The sequence below is a fragment of the Apodemus sylvaticus genome, chromosome 4, assembly GCF_947179515.1.
Source record: "Apodemus sylvaticus chromosome 4, mApoSyl1.1, whole genome shotgun sequence".
NCBI lineage: Eukaryota > Metazoa > Chordata > Mammalia > Rodentia > Muridae > Apodemus > Apodemus sylvaticus.
Window position 1 is genome coordinate 162279689 of NC_067475.1, and position 20309 is coordinate 162299997.

The window sequence follows — 20309 nt, forward strand, 5'->3', positions numbered from 1 at the left end:
ATTCCCTCCATATTTTGGTACCTCTTTGCACTGGTCCTGAATTTATGCAAAAGGTAAATCCCAGAAATGAGAGTAATTGACTAAGTATATGTTACTTACTTTGATATAAAGGGTATTAATTTAGATGTGTATTATACATTGAATAGCAATTCAATACCAAATTGGGTTTTCTCTACCTGAAATGTCTGGCTGTCCTAAATCTTACTGTGTAGACCAGACTGACCTCAAACTCGCAGAGATCATCTTGGCTCAGCTTCTGAGGTCTGGGTATAAAGGCACATGCCAAAATGCTTTTCTTTTATGCAAGTTTTAAAATATAGCCTAATATACCAGTATGGGATTCATTGACACTGTGAACTCAGATTTGAGCTCTCAGTTCGGTGGGTTGTGAAGGGGGAAACCAAGGATTGTAATAAAAGTGCAGTCAGGCAAGTTGTGTGGTGAAATGCAAATACTATTGTTAATTTACATTTGGCCATGGCAGTTCTGCCAGAAAGACACAGGTGGACTAAAAAATTGGTACTATTTTATCGCTTGAATCTAATACCTATATGCTTACCTTTCAAGACAAACCCTAAAACTACTAGGTATACTAGAACTGTGGCCATATACAACTAGATATCCAATGCCTTATGAAGTAATGTCATGATTATAAATGTTATAATACTGATTATTTTTCTGTGTCTTTGTGGTGAAGCATAAGTAATGCAGGCTATAAAATGTGAAGGTCATGCAAGTGCTAAGTGAGTTCAATTACAATAAATAATGATTTTACTCCTTTATTAGAATCAGAGACTCAAGAAGATATTATGAATGCAACCCAGCAAACAACTTCTCAAACTCCTACTGCACCACCAAAAAACCAAGTATTTCGTACTTGTCCACGGTTTATATGCTTGGACAAAATGCTACCTTCTATACTTGTGAGTTTGTTTCATTTTGGGTTTCTAAACCTGTCCTATTTCCCATAATTTCTGGGAACCTATTTTCTAAGTCAACTATTTCACCAAACTGATGAATATACAGATAACCTATTCATGAGGTCAGATTCTTTTAAAGTAGAAATAAAACCTACTGAAGTTAGAGTCTTCTAATTTAAAGAAAAGTGAAAATTTGAAAAGAAATAGTATTCCCATGTTTTTCACTGATTTCAGCAAAGACCCAAACTCACCAGCTTGTTGGATGAAATGGATCGTTGGAATTGCCCAACTATCAATACTTTGAACTGTGTTAGGACTCCATATTACTCTAGAGTCTACCTTGATGTTATTGCCTCTGGTATTACTCAATCTTATAATCAAAAATATCTATAGATTACTATCTGATATTAACAATAAATTAGATATATACATGTTTTTGCTATACATTGATTTTTTTATACTACTGCATTCTATGAAATTGTCACCTAATAGGCTTAGTCTATCTTAAATATGCTTCTAGATTTCCATTGGAAATATTCATTTACTGTCCAGCATCTCTTTTAGCTCTATGCCTGTGCCAGGAATTTATGCCACATGTGAACAAGTTTATCATGTTAGACACATGAGAATTACTGCCCATTCCTTAGGTATTTTAGATCAGGACATTTTTGTCATCAATGACTGTAATCATGTAATCAATTAAAATGAAAGAAAACATGGAGTAAATCTGTGTATGGTCCTCATTTTTACAGAGTGAAACCATGGTAGAACAACTGAAAATTGCTTGGGTTCTTAAATGTGACAGCATCTTTAGATAAGGATAGTTTAAAATAAGAAGTCGCCAAAGAAGGAAATAAAAGTCTCAGAAGTATAGTGGAAAAGGAAAGATTTCTTTAAAACACAAATGCCAGTTTTCACAGTAGAGGTCAGGGTAGACAGGAAGCCAAATAGTGATGTGATCTCTGAAAGAGAACTATCCCAGTAGTTACTTGGAATGGCATGCTCGAGAAAGAACTTCAAAAAGCAAAGAAAAAGTAAGAGAGCACCATTCACCAAAATGCTTCGGTGACTAGAAGTGTGATTCAATCTTGAGGGTTGTTTAATTACCAGAAACCCTTGATGATTCAAATTGGGAAAAATGGATTAGGGAAAGAAATATATTTGGAAGCTAAAAAAGAAAAAAGTGAAATGTCCTCTTCATTTCTTTCAGTTGTAGCTATGCATCCATGATTGCCATGACTCTGGTTTACCTTCAAAGACCTATTTGTGCTTTAGCTGTTTGGATCTGTTATAATAGAAGCTTGTCCTTATCCCACACAGGATATGATGTGGGTCATTGCGGAAAAAGGACCAGAATCAGAAGAAGTATTCCAATCCATTTCCGATAGATCACACTTGGTCCTGAGGGATAAGATCTATACTGAGCAACACATTAATTGGGACCAAGAATCAGTACTCACAGTAGCTTACCTTTTAAAGGTAAGGCAGTATTTTGCATCACCAACATTCAGCATCCCTCTAGAGATGCATATTCTGTCCTTGAGATTACCAGATCATGACAGTTTTCTTGAACTATGGATACATGATCTCCAAATAAGAGTCACTTTAGGTAAAAGTGTGACAAGCTCAAAGATTCATCACAAAGACACAGGTGAACACTTTCTGTTGGAGGTTAACTTTCTCATACATCAGATGGGCTTTTTTGGCATTACAAATGTTCCCACTGATTTCACCTCTCTAACTATACCACCTGAATTAATAATAGAACAAGTAATAATAGTAATAAAAGTGTGTTTTACACGATGCATGTCTTAAATCATACTTACCACAAAAACTTAAGTAACAACAGTACAAAATAGCTATTCTACCACAGACTTGTAATGTGAGAGAATTGCATGTTGCCAATTCTATATCCAGTCCAATATCTATGTCCAGTAGATATATAAAATTGTTTTCCTTCTCTAAGAAAAAATAAAGCAGTATTTTCACTTTTTCCTGATATTGCCATCCTAACCCCATGTCAAATACTGAAGAATTAGCCTAACTTACTTCTAAGTAGTCTAATATGCTTAACTTCTCAGTGAGCAGCAGTAACTCTAGAGCAAATATCATTGTCTGATTTTTATTTGGGGCATGATCTGAGATTGCCTCTAAGTAGACTGGAGCTATGGCCCCAGACATCAAGAGAAAAGATAATGCTCTGAGAGTAGCCATGGTTAATAACGTTAGGCAATGGTAACAAATGATCCCCCCTTGGCCCTCGAGCTTGCCAAGTGCATCTGGCTCTCATTGCCAGAAACCTGGGACCACATCACAGGGAGAAAAGTGAAGATCAGTAACTGGAAGTCATGTGTATTCACAGCAATTTAAAGGTACAGGAACACCTGGGCACCTTCCATTTGTCTGAATTTCTATCCTTGATACAATGTGAAAGTTAATTGTGGCATTTCAAACAAGTTGCTGCTTACAATTAATTTAAATAGTTGAATATTTACACATTTTAATTGAATATTTACATGTTTTAAGAATAGATGTGAAACTGTGAGACATTCTCACATGTAAAACAGTGTGCTTAAGTAAGGAAGTTCACCACTATTCCAGGTGTACCCAGAGGCATACATGTATATTACAGCTTTACTCTCTGTGAACTGAAAGTACAAGTTCACCTAACTATACAATCAGAATGAAGCACTTCCTGGCCCTGTCATTTTTGGATGGTTTTTTATTTTCAGAAAGAACACTTTGCTTTTTGTTTGTTTTATTGGTTTTTTAATACTTACTGTTCATTTTTTCTTCTTTTAATATAACTATTATTACTACCAATTTATTCATTCATTCATTTATTAATTTTCATCTTGAAACTGCTACACTCTACCTCTTCATCCTTTATGAGTCTCTTTCCTTCTCCTCTGAGCAGGTCAAGGTCCCCATGTGTTATCCTTGCACCCTGACAAATCAATTCTCTTCAAGGTTAGCACAACTTTTCCTACTGAGGCCAGCTGGGTGAGGGTTTCCACAGACAGTCAACAGTTTTAGGGATAGACCCTGTTCCAAATGTTGGGGGACCCACATGGTGTCCGAGCTGTACATTTGCTACATATATGCCATATGTCACAGCGCAGCTTCTGTATGCTTTTTGGTTGGTGTTCACTTCTTGGCAGCTCTCAATGGTCCACGGTAGTTGAGTCTGTTGATCTTCTTGTGGAGTCCCTATCTTGATCGGGGCCCTGAATTCTTTCCTCAATTATTCACTAAGAGTCCATAGCTCTATCTAATGTTTCCCTGTGGGTCTCTATCTGTTTTAGCCAGCTGCTGGGTGAAGTCTCTCAGAGAGCAGTCATGCTAGGCTACTGTCTGGATATCCCACAGAGCGGCTGACCTCCATTGAGACAGATAGAATTTCAGCCTGTGAGTTGGAAAGCATATCCCTGATTTCAGGTAGTAGGGTGGACTGAAAACCAGGAAAAGCAATCAGAATAGACAGTAGGGTTATTTCATTGATGCTGCAGTCAGAACTCTGATTCTTTGCTTCTACTCTTAGGTAAAAACACATAGGCTCCTGCCTTTAGTTTCCACTTTTATAATGCATAATGCATGGAATTATTGATATGCAGGATATGGAACCCCCAAACAGATTGTGACACACAAGTTAACAATCCCTGGTCTAACCTCCTATTTTTAAACAAAACTTTTTTCAAATACTTTCTACAATGTACATAGACCATTAATTTTCTTGTGTTTTTTTCATTATAAAAGGATTTTATTAGAAACATACAAGGAAGCTTACTTTATTCAGATTTGTATGAAAATTGGCTTAGTGTCCTTGATGAAGAATCCCTGCTTGGAAAAATTTCAACTATATGAAGGTAATGACATAGTATACACTTGGGGAAATGCCCAAAGTTAGAAGTAATGCATTTTGAGATATATGGGCTTGTCTTTATAGGATTATAAGCTGGAATGATGTCCCAAGACAAGAAGTTTCCTTTGCTAAGACATGTATAGTCACTTTATAAACAGGTGCATTTCTCACACAAGTGTGTTGTACCATGTCTGTAATCCAACCACTTGAGACTCTTCTAAATTATAATGGTCATGGTGTGGAAGACAGCTTATGCTACGCAGTTGTGTGCAAGACAGATTAGAACATTGGTTTGAATTCCTGAGTGAGACAAGTTAAAAGAAGTATATAAGTATAATAACTGTGGGCTATTTGTATCCTAATACTATTACCATAGTATTGTAAATATTGAACATTTCAATACATATATCATTAATTAGAACGGGAAGCTATCACTAAGTTCTTCCTTCTCAACTATAACTACCTAGATAAGTCTGGGTCAGGTATAGCTTTGACTTCTTTGGGTCATTTCCCTGTATCCATAGAATGATTTCTTAAGTACCAGGACTTTGAGCTCCCATTTCTACCCAGGACTCCAGTATCTCTGCCTTATCTATAGCAGAAGCTTTTATGCCTGCATTGTGTAGGGTCACTAGTGCGTCTTCTGCTCCTTGTGTTCCAGAGTGTCACAAGAGTGCTGCATGGATTCATAGTAAGTTGGATATTAAATGTGCCCCCATGGTGGTTAGAAAGATGGTTCATTGTTTAGCAACACTTTTTTCCATACACAGAACACACACAACCTGCAACAAGCTTCATTCATTCATTCTATTTCCAGAGAACCTGACACCTTCCTCTGGGTTCTGTGGGTAACAGTAATACATGTAATACAGAAAAATGCATACATAATTTTTAAAGTTTCCCATAATTCTATAGGGGAAATTGATTTTCAGATAATATTTTAGCCAACACTAGCAATATTTTACCTAAAATCTGTATTTTGGGGTGGAGTCTTTCATTTGTTTATATTAGTGCACATGCAGAAGCTATGCATGCAGTCGATGGCATAACTATATCCAAAGTTCCATTTCTTTCTATTAGATATTTACTTTATTGACATCTCAAATATTATTCCCTTTCCTCATTTCCTCTCGGAAAACCCCCTATCCCATCTTCCAGACCCCTGCTCACCTATCTACCCACTCCCACTTTCCTGTCCTGGCATTACCCTTCAGTGGAGCAGCAAGCTTTCACAGGACCAATGTCCTCTCCTCTCATTGATTTCTGAAAAACCCATCCTCTGCTATATATGTAGCTGGAGCCATGGGTCCCTCCATATGTACTCTTTGGTTGGTGGGTTAGTTCCTTGGAGCTCTGGTTACTGGTTGGTTCATATTATTATTCCAGCCTATGGGGCTGCAAAACCCTACAGCTCTCTAGCTCCTCCATTGGGGACCCTGTGCTTAGTCCATTGGTTGGCTGTGAGCATCAACTTCTGTCTTTGTCAGGCACTGGCAGAGCCTCTCAGGAGACAGGTATATCGGGCTCCTGTCAGATAGCCCTTGTTGGCAGTCACAATAGTGACTGGGTTTGGTAAGTGTGTATGGGATGAATCCCATGTGGAGCAGTCTCTAAATGGCCTTTCCTTAAGGTTCTGCTCCACCCTTTGTGTCTAAATCTCCTCCCATGGGTATTTTGATCCCCCTTCTAAGACAAATGGAAGTATCCACACTGCGGCCTTCCTTCTTCTTGGCCTTCATGTGGTCTGTGAATTGTGTCTTGGGTATTCTGAGCGTTTTGGTTGATATTCACGCATCAATGAGTGCATAAGATGTGTTTGTTTTTCGTTTGTTTGATCGGTTGGTTTTGGGTTACCTCACTCAGGATATTTTCTAGTTCTACCCATTTGCCTAAGAATTTCATGAATTCATTGATTTTAATAGCTGAGCAGTACTCCATCTTATAAATGTACATTTTCTGTACCTATACCTCTGTTGAGGGACATGTGGGTTCTTTCCAGCTTCTGCCTACTATAAATAAGGCTACTATGAGCATAGTGGAGCATGTAGCCTTATTGTCTGTTGGAGCTTCTTCAGGATATAAGCCAAGGTCCGCTGGTAGTACTATGTCCAATTTTCTGAGGAATCAACAACCCGATATCCAGAGTGGTTTTACCAACTTGCAATCCCACCAGCAATGTAGGAGTGTTCTTCTTTCTCCACATCCTTACCAGCATCTGCTGTCCCCCAAGTTTTTGATCCTGGCCATTTTAACTGGAATGAGGTGGAATTTCAGGGTTATTTTGATTTGCATTTCCCTAATGATTAAGGATGTTGACAATGCAGCATTACTTGTCAGACAATCAACAGTAAAATTTTCCTTTGTCTATATAGTATTCTACTGAAGATGCCACAAGCAAATTACATTGTCCTTAAACAGCTCATTCGAGTGCTATTAAAAATTAAAACTTCTGCCAAGAATACTCTAGACAGCTTCATCTTATCTATCCGTATAGCCCCACATGTGTTATGGGATCAGACTTGTGTGAACTCATTATTTGGAAGTGACATTCCAAAAAAGGTAAGAGGATCTGATTTTTCCCTTTGAGAACAAAGTAGTCATTGTGATCAAGAAATTGGGAGTACCTCAGAAAGGTCAGCGATGTTAAAGGAAACCCTAAGATTGCATTATTCTGGAGTGGGAGATACATTGATCTATTTCAGGAAACATTGGGAAGGGAGATTGTTAATATAGTTTGAAGGAAGTGAATCATTTGTTTTTTGTTCTTTCTTTCCTTTTTACTTTTTTTTCAAGTATTGATCATAGATATTAATGTTTTACCCAATAATATGCTGCATGTATAATGGTAGTTCAAGAAGACTACAGTAAAGTTGAAAAAAATCCCTATTACCTAGTGTTTCACTTGTTTGATTATTTACTATTACAGCTGTACTTTGGAGCACATGATAGTTGTGCTTTATCATTGTGAGAGTATTAAAATTATGAATTACCCTAACTGCACTACTGGTCATAAAAAAGAACATTGCATACAATTTTATATATATATATATATATATATATATATATATATATATGTGTGTGTGTGTGTGTGTGTGTGTATATATATACACATATATATATACAGACATATATAAATATATATATGCATATGTATACAGACATATATACATATAGATATATGTATACATATATATGTATACATATATATACATACAATATGTAATATAATGAATAATGATGAACATGTACTCTGTTATATAATATAGTTTCTAATATTTTAGCACTAACTTCTACTTACATAAAATAGAAGTATATGTTTGCATTATTTTGGGTACATTTTTAGGTACCTTAATATTTTGCTTCATTTATCTCTTCCTTTTCCTAGAAAGCTATATGCATTTATATTTTTCATCACTTTAATTATTTAGTTTTAATTCTGATTGCAGTACACTACTCTAGGTCTCATCCTCACGACCCCCTCTTCCCTCAGTTTAATTTTAATTTAAAATTTTATTTATGTTTTAATTTTTTTAAAGTTTGTGGGAAGTTACCAGGGGAGAGTGTAGATATGGATGGACTAGAAAATGAGTGTTACTGGGTTGCATGATGAGAAATTCACAGAGAATCAATAAAGGACTTACATTTTGAAAAGAAAAAAAAGTTAGACAACAAAAAAGGCAACAACAAAAAGAAAAGAAAGCAAGGGTACTTTTCAAAGAGTAGTTTCCAGAAATAAGGTCCACAGGAATGAAGTCATGGTGGTATTACTCACCATGGAGTAGAGTAGACCAATGAAAAGCTCCTTCAATTTAGAAAGTGTCTTAATTTGCTACTATTATGATAAAACACTGAGGAAAATTCTGGAGGACAGGTTACACTTCACAATATACTTCTAGTTACCAGTTAACTACTGAAAATGTCAGGGCAAAACCAAAGCGAGGCAGGAAGCTGGAGGCAAGAACTGATGCACAAGCTGTGTAAGAGTGCTGCCTCTTTTCCTGCACCTCCTATCTCTCTTTGTCTCAGTAATAGCTCCTGGGTGGCACCATCCTGGAGTTCTGGGACCTATAAATTCCATTGTTAATCGAGAAAATATTCCACAGACTTTCCTACACAATGGGCCAATCTGTTGTCTCAGTTTCTCAACATAGATCCCTGTTCTCACCAAATTCTTCATTAGTCATTTTTCTATTGCTTTAGTAAAACACCAGGACCAAGGCAACTCATAGAAGTAAATGTTTATTTGGGACTTAGAGATTTAGAGACATTACCATCCTTCAAATTCATGACAGAGGAGCATGGCTGCAGGAAGGTAGGGCAACCAAACAGGAAGCAGAGAGCTGGTGGCTCTCATCTTAGGCAGCAAACGTGAAGCATAGAGAGTACACTCCAAATGGCACCTGACTTCTGTGACCTTACATTCTAACCTATGACATACTTCCTCCAGAGATGTCAAGTCACTAAACCACTCAAAAGATTTCACAAAGATGGTACCATATATTGAGATGCCTGGAATTAGCCAGGCATCACATTCAAAATATCACAATGAAACTCCACCTCTTCCCCAGTCCCCTGCATAAAATCACTAATTCAAGAAATTTTTGAAGTCATTACTGTGATTCACTCACAGTTATTCTGGCAGCATATCAGTTCTGAAATGTTACATTGCTTTAGTAGTTCCCCTATTCTTTGAAGTATGTATGAAATTTTAACATGATAAAGTAAGTTGCGAAGAACTTAAGCATCTCCATTTCAGACAGAGACTTAATTTCACAGGTTCATATCTGCTCAAAGTAACTGATATTTTCCTTTTAATTTTGGAATTCATTTTTTTTATCGATTTCAATTTGGTAAACTATGTAAAATTAAAGAGGACCTTGTTTTTTTCCTTGTGGTGTTACAGATCTCTGTTATACAAATCATGATTGACAACTTTGTAGATATATTTGGAGAAGATGACCCTATAATTTGTGACAACAGTCAGAAGAGGTCAGATGACATAAAGACTACAGTAAATACTGCTGGTAAGGCAAAAGCTTTGAAATACTGATGAATTAAAGGTTTCATCTGCTTCTTCTCAAGCAGAAGTTCCTAGAGATTAAGAGAAATTAGTCATTAAACAGATGGAAGGATGATATTCTCTGATTTCATAAATTTGTAAATATCAAAGCCCTATTGTGGCCTATTATATTAAAACGTGGGAAAAGATTTTTAAACAATACTTTCATTAAATTATATATTAATATGTGTATATATACATAGGTATGCATAAAGACACACATACACACACATACATACACACACACACATACATACACACACACATATATTCTTTCATACATGCATGTACGACAGAGGAACTCCTTACTTAGACCCTGTACAAATTCCAGCATATTACCTGTTATATTTCTCACCTTTCTTCCCATGGTCCATAAGTCATGTAGGATATCTTGGATATGAAATTATTTTTAAAAAGTTCACTTAGAAACAATTATTCGATTTAAAAATTCATTACACATACTCCCAAGAGTGAACAATGTGCCAACAAGCTTTGCTATTCTTGGACAGAAACACTGATGTTTAATTTCATTTGATTCGTAATCTTGCCAAATGCTTAGCATTTGGTATCAATATGAAGTTGCACAGGATCCACTACAACACCTATGTGAGGAATCTTAACAAATAACACATTCAGGAGCAGATATATTGTTAACTCAAGAAGTTTTTGTGTACAGTTCAGAAAATATACTGAAAACTAGTCTGATCTGAAGTGGGGTGAATCTATCATCAGAGAATGTTTTTCTAACTAAGACATTTCTTGACTTCATTTAGCAGGGGACAACGAAACAACTGCAACATATGACTTTCCACAAAGGAAACTTCCTCATGACTAAAGAAGGTTCCTGTCATTCTATTTCAATAAAAGAAACAACTTCAATTATACATTTACCCATATTATTTATTACAAATAGATTCACTCACTATTTATTTCAAGTTATGTATTACATATTCTTATCTATTATAATAAATTGAATTAAATTGTTATTGCTTAGACTCGAATACGCCTGATTCATGATTCTCCATAGTATTTGTAAAATGGCATTTCCAGTACTCTCCTCCACCTCTCTTACTCAGGCACCTATATTCATGCAACAGATCCACTAGAATCACTTTATTAATTTTTTTCTTCCAAACTACAATCAAAACGGCATTTTAAGTCCTGCACAATAATTTTGTTAATAGTAATTATTGTCCTAGTTCTGTGAAAATGTACTCTACTAAATTATTTACATTAGGAAAATAGCTCATTTTTTTGAGGGCTCAAGATATCAACATACAGCAGTTCTAATGTCAGGAGGTTGTAGCTAGTGAAGTCGTTCACCTAATTCAGAAGCAGAGGACAATAAATATTAATATTCAGTAAGTTTTTTCTTTTTAAACATCCCAGGAACCATGAAAGGAATAGTAGAACCTAGTTATACTATTGGTTTGGCCACCAGTTACTTAAGCATAGACAGAATCTAAGGACCATAAATACACCCTCAGTGTCATGTCCAGAATCTTTTTTCAGAGAGAATTCTAAATAGAATTCCATTAATGATCAGCATTAATCATCACACATGATAAGATTAAAGGTGAATCATGGCTTCAAAAAACATAGGAATGGTCAAAGGTTTTAGTGATCAGAGAAATGAGCAGAGTCTGAAGTAAAGGCCACCCAGAGACTGCCTTACCTGGGGATTCATCCTACAAACAGTCACCAAACCCCGACACTACAACAAGAAGCATGTACCAAAAGGAGCATGCCATGGCTGTCTCCAGATGGGCCCTGACAGAGCTCTATAAATACAGAGGCAGAAACTAGCAACCAACTATTGGACTGGGCTTGGGGTCACCAGTGGGAGGATCTGGAGGGTAGTCCGGAGTACCTGAAGGGGTTACAGCCCCATGGGAATAAGAATGACTTCAGACACTCAGACACCCCAAGACTCCCAGGGACTAAACCATCAGGATCAGTGGGAGGAGTGGTCTTTGGTCAGGTAAAGGCTCAATAGAGGCCCCAACAAAAGGAAACAGACAGGGGTGGGGGGTGGGGGTGAGGTGGGAATGTGTCAGGTAGAGGGGCATACACATGGAGGCAAGTGATGGGAGGAGGGGTAGGGAATCTTTGGGGAGGGGGGCTTTCAGGAGGGGGGAATTGGGAAAGGTTTTACCATTGGCAATGTAAATGAAGATACTCAATAGAAAAATAGATATTGAGAGAAAACAAAAACCAACAAAACAACAACAACAAAATGACCCCAGGATCCCACTTTACACCAATCAGATTGACTACATTGAAAAACCTCAGATGACAACCAGTGTTGTTGAGGATATGTAGAAAGAGGAACACTCCGCCATTGCTGGTGGAGTTGCAACCTGTTACAACCATTCTGGAAATCATTCTGGTGTTTATTTTGAAAAATGGAAATAGATCTACCTGATGACCTAGCAATACCACTCTTGAGAATATACCCAAATGATGCCCACCATGCCACAGAGGCACGTGTTCCACTACGTTCATAGCAACCTTGTGCTGCTAGGTATCTTAGATACCTAGAAGCTGGAAACAACCCAGATGTCCCACAACAAATCGATACAGAAAATGTTCATTTACACAATGGAATACTACTCAGCTGTTAAGCATGAGGACATCCTGAAGTTTTCAAGCAAATGGAAGGAATTAGAAAATATTCTGAGTAAGGTATTCGGACACAAAAGGACACACTAATGTTCTCACTAATAAGCGGATATTAGCCAAAAAATGCATAATACCCAACATACAGTCCACAGGCCTCAAAAAAGGTCAACAAGCTGAAGTGCACAAGTGAGGACAACTCAGCCCCACTTGGGAGGGAGAAGAAAGCAATCACAAGTGGGGAAGAAGGGTGGGACCTGGGAAGGAAAGTGGACAGTGGTCAGGGGAGTCATGGGAGAGGGGAACCTGATCTAGGATGGGGAGAAGGAAAAGGACTGAAGCCCTGAGGGCCAGCACAAAGAATGTAAACAAGCAACCTTGGAAAGTAGAAGGTTAGGGGAAGGACCCTCCAGAATGTACCAGAGTCCTGGGAGGTGAGCAACTATCAGGCACTAAAGGGAGCAACCTTAGATGCCTGACAGTGGGGAGAGGGAACATAGCCCACCTCCAGCAGGAAGAAAGATAGGGCATCAAATGAGGGAGGGGCATCCCACAGTCACAACTCTGATCTGTAATTGTTCCTCTCTGAAACAACTGCAGAGATAGAAATGGAAAGGAGCCTGAGGAAAAGAGCCAGAGATAGGCCCAAAGTGAGGTCTAGCTCAAGCGGAGGCTCTAAGGTCTGACACTATTACTGAGGCTATGGAGAGTTCACAATAAGGGACCTATCTTGACTGCCCTCTGAATGATCCAACAAGCAGCTGAAAAAGTCAGATACAGACATTTGCACCCAACTAATGGACAGAAGCACCTGACTCCTGTTGTTGAATTAGGGAAGGATGAAAGCAGCTAAGGAAGGAGACCCAGTAGGACGACCAGCACTCTCAATCTGGACCTCTCAGATCTCTCAAACACTGAGCCACCAAATAGGCAGCATACAGCAGCTGACATGAGGCCCCCAACACACTTACAAAAGAAACCTCCAGGTCTGTATTCATTCAGAGATGATGCACCTAACCCTCAAGAGACTCTAGGGCCCAGGGAGTTTAGAGGTCAGGTGGGCTGGAGGATGAGGACATCCATGTGGAGACAGCAGGGTGGGGAGGAGATATGGGATGTGGAAAGTTCTGAGAGTGGATGAGATGGGGGGATAAAATATTAAGTTTTAAAAAATACATAAATAAATGTATAAATTATTTAGAATGCTACAGAAGGAATTGAGCTGATCTAGTAAATTAGTGTGATAAATTTTCAAGTCTACAGCCTCACTACTTCCATAAATCTGACTTAAATTTCTAGCCCCAGCCATGGGAGGTTGAGTGCCTTTTGCCAAAGAAATCTTACAGCAATATGTCTAAATTCAACTGATTCTAGCGGTTTATGACTTAGCAACGTCTACGTTGAAAATGAGTTTCTATGGTACATAAAATATTAGACATGTTGACATGTTAGGAAAGCAATTGACAGGAGTATTCTGCTTCTAACACCTATGAAGTGTGACAATAACCCGTACAGCCACATATCAGAATAGATGCAGTAAGTGTGCTTACATGTCAGTAGTATTCAAGAAGTTTTTTTTGTAAGTGTAATTTAATTAATTTTTTGATATATTTTTTGTTTACATTTCAAATTATTTCCCCTTTCCTGGATCTCCCCTCTCAAAAAGTCCCATAAGCCCTCTTCCCGCCCCTTGTTACCTCATGAACCCCTTCCTGCTCCCCTTTCCTGGTATTCCCCTAAACTGCTGCACTGAGCCTTTCTAGGACTAGGGGCCTCTCCTTCCTTCTTCTTGGGCATCATTTGATATGTGAATCGTTTCTTGGGTATTCTGATCTTCTAGGCTAATAGCCGCTTATCAGCGAGTTCATACCACTGCGAGGTCAAGAACCTTTGATTGGACTTAAGTTTATTTTCTTTACCTCACAATTGAACAGTTTTGGGTCTTTCATTGGTTTCTCTGAAAAAAAATTTTAGTCTGTAGACTCTAAGAAGCCCGTTCTTTTCTACACTTCATCTTAGCCAAAAGGCCGAGAAGCAACAAACCTGTTCTTTTCTACTGAGATAAAGAAATGGACTGAGCCCAGATGTGAGAGAAGGTGTGCATGTGTGTGGGGGGGAGGGGTGGGGCGTGTCGGGTGGAGAGTAGCTGAGGAGTAGAGGGAGGGAAAACTATCAGAATATGTTGTATTACAAAAGAATCTACTTAATAAAAAGCAGGAGGAAGAAAATATTCATCAGAAAAAAAGGAATAAAAAGACCTAATTATTAAACCTCAAACTTTAATAGCAAGAAAATAAAATAGAATCATATTTTATACTTATTTTTCTGTTTTTATAGTGAAGATGTAGAGGATAGAATGAATTCATTTAAGGAATGTATTTTATCCTTGACTATGATTCTGAACTAAGCATCATTGTGATGAGAAGTATAATATACTAATCTACAATACTGACTGACTTTCCTGTAGATGAAGCTTTCTGACTCTGTTCAGTAAAGCATATTTATTTTTAAAGTGTCCTGTGATTTTTGCATGTTGGTCTCTACAGTTCATAGGGTTAATGAAGCTGAATTTTCACATATACCTTTGATAGGTTAAAAAAGAATCATGTATTGAGAATATTTGAGAATGAGTATGAATTTCAAAATGTTTTGTAGAAAATTACTTCTCTTCTTGGATAGATATTATTACTGATATCTATCTGTCTCTCATTTCATCTATCTATTTAGCTATTAACATATACTTTTCTGAGAATCTGTTATTTAATAAAAATGCCTATGGTTCAACAATTATTAAATGAACATGATTTTAAAACCAAAAGACTGAAGAGGATGAAATGCACTTGTCACTTTGTCAGTTGTAGCCTAAGCTCTTGAATCTTGACTTCACAATGGCCTGTCACCCTGACTGCTAATGAATCCTCAGACTTCAGTGGTTGGTTTACCAACTGCAGTCTTCAGTTTGTTATATAGTGCCTAGAAGGAAAGCGATAATTTCATATCCATTGATTTGCTCTCAATTCCAGGCTCCACTGTAAAGGTATGTATATAGAAAGCAATTGTTAGCATAGCACAGGAGATGGAGAGGTTTGGAGAGGTGCAGGAATCTAGGTGGAGACTTTAAAATGTACAAGAATGTTTACTTTCCAGAATCAATGTTGATATCCTCATAGGAGCCACAGGAAAGACACACGGAACTGTCACCTGTGTCTGGACAAGATCAACTTCATGACTAATCTTTGAATGCTGGAGTGTTTGCTTGTTTGTACATGTGATTGTTTTTCTGCATTGAGAGTTATCTAGCTTATTATAATAGTTTTGACAGCTCAGCTGAACATCAGGATCATGAAAGCAGAGGTCTTTGGCTTGAGTTGTGGAGATTCATGCAACTACACTTTCAAATGCTAATATACTCCAGCTACTCATTTCTAAGTTTTCACCATTCAAGACAGTTTGGGGAAGGGACAAACATACGAAAAAGAAATTTCTGAAGGAAACTGACATATAGGACAATATAGGAAAGGCCAGGGTGTTCACAGGTATGAAAAGAAGTCTAGAATTTTTAATGATGTTTAATTTTTTAATTTCTTACTAAGTTTCCCATTAGCATATCATTTATGTTCAAAGTTACAATTCGTTTTTAATATCACATTCTTCCTTATTTTGAATTTCATACATGTATACAGTGTATTAAATCATCAGTATAAATGTTGCTATAATATTCCTCAGATCTTCTCTTTCAACATTATTTACTGTTTTTTTACTATCATAAACCTTTTAAAATTTAACATGAACATTGGTCTGATAACTTATCCACTGAGTACTTGTTCTGTTAGGTGGAGACCTGTACAAGGAGTATCTTATTTTTTCAACTATATGGAAACCCTTGTGAAGAAAGACATTGGAGGAATACATCAAAACTTGCTGTGCCAAAGCAACACAGAACTCACAAGTGGCAGGAAAAGGAATGAGAGACATCAATCTTTATTTAATGATGCATTGGTTGTGTCTAGTAATCTGTTATTCTGTGCAACATGTATTCCTTACTATGAGAGGCTACACTTTAATTAGGCATTTTGTACAAAATTAAAATATTCTTTTCTTTTTTTTTTTAAGTTTATACTTACTTCATTACTTACTGATTGTAACTTTCTTTTCCTCTACTGTGTTTGGGGTTTGTCAGACACTCCCCTTTACATTCCTCAACTCATTTTGAGAAAAGTTTCAAACACATTTTAAAAAAATGAATTATTTACGGTGCCATCCTTCTAGTTGAATTTGGGAACGAATAACAACTTGAAAAGGAGGCAGATTCTGCTTATTCTCTTTTGTTGTAGATGTTAACTAGATATATTCTTTATTTATATTTCAAATATTATCTTCTTTCCTGCCCCCCACCCCCGTGAAAATCCCATGAGCTATCTTAGCTCTCCCTGTTCCCCAATCAAACCCCTCCTGCTTCCTTGTCCTGGTATTCCCCTACACTGCAGCACAGAACATTTATGGGCCTGTCTTCCCTTTGATGTCCAACAAGGCCATCCTCTGCTGCCTATGCTTCTGGAGTCATGGGTAACTTCATGTGTACTCATTGGTTGATGGTTTTGTCCCTGGGAGCTCTGGGAGTGCTGGGTGGTTAAGAATTAGTCTGGGAAGAATAATGATTTTGGCTGACCAGATGCCCCAGGGTTCCCAGGGACTGAGCCATCAACCACAGGTTACACATGGTTCCAACCAAAAGAGTGGCAGAGGAATGCCTTGTTGGGCTTCAGTAGGAGGACAGGTCTCTGGTCCTATAAATGCCCAATAGATGCCCCAGCATGGGAAAATCGAGGGGGGAGGGTAGGTGGTAGTGTGTTGGGTGGGGGACATATTCTTGGAGGCAGGGGGTGGGAGGATGGGTTGGGGTATTTCGAGGAGGGGAGGAAACTGGGAAAGGGTATAACATTTGAAATGTAAATGAGGAATATATTCAATAAAAAGTGCAAAAAAATTCCAAAAAAAAAAAAACCAATACAAAAAGAAAAGGAGGCAGATGTGCCGTATCCCATTCCCTGCTCTCCCTTGTCCCTGTGTGTGTATGTGTGTGTCTGTGTGTATGTGTGTGTTGGCTTGTTCCAATTCAATTATAATTATGTTTCTATTTATTTTATTTATTTGCCCTTTCTTTCTCCCTTTCCTTCCTTCTTTCTCTCTTTCATTCTTTTATTCTTTCTTTCTTTTTGTTCTTTCTTTCTTTTTCTTTTTTTTTCATTTATTTATTTACATTGCAAATGATTTCCCCTTTTCTGGGTCCCCACTCCCCGAAAGTCCCATAAGCCCTCTTCTGTCCCCCTATTCTTCCATCTACCCCTTCCCACTTCCCTGTTCAGGAATTCCCCTATACTCTTGCACTGAGTCTTTCCAGAACCAGGGCTCACTCCTCCATTCTTTTTGGACATCATTTAATTTGTGGATTATGTCCTGGGTATTCAAAGTTTCTAGACTAATATCCACTTATCAGTGAGTGCATACCATGATTGATCTTTTGAGACTGGGTTACCTCACTTAGTATGATGTTCTCCAGCTCCATCCATTTGTCTAAGAATTTCATGAATTCATTGTTTCTAATGGCTGAATAGTACTCCATTGTGTAAATATACCACATTTTTTGTATCCATTCCTCCGTTGAAGGACATCTAGGTTCTTTCCAGCTTCTGGCTACTACAAATAGGGCTGCTATGAACATAGTGGAGCATGTGTCCTTATTGCATGCTGAAGAATCCTCTGGATATATGCCCAGTAGTGGTTTTGTCATGGTTTCTCCATCTACAGTGATTGAGAGTTTCGCTGGGTATAGTAATCTTGGCTGGCATTTTTCTTCTCTTAGAGTCTGCATGAGATCTGCCCAGGATCTTCTAGCTTTCATGGTCTCTGGTGAGAAATCTGGTGTAATTCTGATAGGTCTTCCTTTATATGTTACTTGCCCTTTTTCTCTTACTGCCCTAAGTATTCTTTCTTTCTTTAGTACATTTGGGGTTTTGATTATTATGTGACGGGAGTTATTTCTGTTCTGGTCCAGTCTGTTTGGAGTTCTGTAGGCTTCTTGTATATTCATGGGCATCTCTCTCTTTAGGTTAGGGAAGTTTTCTTCCATAATATTGTTGAAGATATTTGCTGGCCCTTTAAGTTGTAGATCTTCACACTCATCAATACCTATGATCCTTAGATTTGGCTTTCTCATTGTGTCCTGGATTTCCTGGATATTTTTGGGTTACAAGCTTTTTGCATTTTGCATTTTCTTTAACTGTTGAGTCCATGATTTCTATGGTATCTTCGGCATCTGAGATTCTTTCTTCTATCTCTTGTATTCTGTTGTTGATATTTGCATCTATGGTCCCTGATTTCTTCCCAAGGTTTTCTATCTCCAAAGTTGTCTCCCTTTGTGCTTTCTTAGTTGTTTCTACTTCTGTTTTTAGATCCTGCAAATTTTTGCTCAGTTCTGTCATTTGCTTGTTTGTGTTTTCCTCTAATTCTTTAAGCGATTTTGGTGTTTCCTCTTTCATGACTTCTGACTGTTGATCAAGGTTCTCCTGTATTTCTTTAAGTGATTTTTGCGTTTCTTCCTTATTGGCTTTTGTATTCTCCTGAATTTCTTTCAATGATTTTTGTGTTTCCCTTGTAAGGGCTTCTAATTTTTGATCCATTTTCTCCTGAATTTCTTTAAGTATGTTCTTCATGTGTTCCTGTACTAGCATCATGACTAGTGATTTCAAATCCAAATCTTGTTTTTCTGGTGTGTTGGGGTATCCAGGACTTGCTAATGTTGGAGAATTGGGTTCAGATGCTGCCATAATGCCTTGGTTTCTGTTAGTAATGTTTCTACATTTGCCTTTAGCTATCTGGTCTCCCAGGAGTTAGATGGTCTTATTGTCACTGGCTGGAGCTTCAACCTACTGTGGATCTTTAAGGTTATTTCTGCAACACTGGATGACTGGGTTTCTTCTGGCACAGATTACTGATATGCTGGCTTCCTCTTTTGTGCCTTTGGAGCCCTTCTCAATCTTGGCTCAAGCAATGCTATACTTAGGTTGTCAAGGTCAACCAGGTGTTCTCTGTCTGCTCTATTATGGAGGGAAGAAGTTGTGGTGGGGGTCACTCCCTCTGTTGATTCTCACATAGGACCCAGGTCCTACGATGGACTGGCTTGCAGATGAACCGCCTATGTGCTCAGTTCCTGAGTGCAGGCAGACCCCTGGTGGTTTGCACCACCAGAAATCTAAAGCTCAGGGTGTTACAGTACCTAGTGATCCTTTTGTGTCCCTGCAGACAGGAAATATGGCAGTGGGGCTTCTCTCCTTCCACAGCTTCCTGGGCAGGACACGGGCCCCGAGCCCGGTGGGCTGGTAGACAAAAGCCGCCTATGTGCTCAGTTCCTGAGTGGAGGCAGACCCCTTGCAGTTTGCACCACCAGAAATCTAAGGCTCAGGATGTTACAGTACCTAGTGATCCTTTTGTGTCCCTGCAGACAGCATATATGGCTGCGGGGCTTCTCTCCTTCCACAGCTTCCTGAGCCCGGTGGGCTGGCAGACAAAAGCCGCCTATGTGCTCAGTTCCTGAGTGCAGGCAGACCCCTGACGGTTTGCACCCCCAGAAATCTAAGGCTCCTTTTCTTTCATTCTTACCTCCTTCCTTCTTTGCTTTCCTACCTCCCTCCTTCTGTCCATCTTTCTCTCTCTGTCTCTCTTTCTCTGTCTCTCTTTCTCTCTGTCTCTCTCTCTATGTCTCTCTGTCTCTCTATCTCTCTGTCTCCCTGTTTAACCCCCCCCCCCCTCTCCATCTCTTTCACACTTTCTTTCAAGAAAGGACTGATCT

The 20309-nt window shown here is 38.3% G+C and overlaps 1 protein-coding gene across 2 annotated transcripts in view; it reads left to right on the forward strand.

Moving 5' to 3' along the window:
* Nucleotides 1-20309, forward strand: part of LOC127683529 (rho GTPase-activating protein 20-like) — a 413757-nt gene that overhangs the window by 327057 nt on the left and 66391 nt on the right. For both annotated transcript variants that reach the window (XM_052180844.1, XM_052180845.1), the window contains one exon: nucleotides 7155-7341. In XM_052180844.1, coding sequence (XP_052036804.1) covers nucleotides 7155-7341 — 187 coding nt within the window. The remainder of the gene's footprint in view (nucleotides 1-7154; nucleotides 7342-20309) is intronic.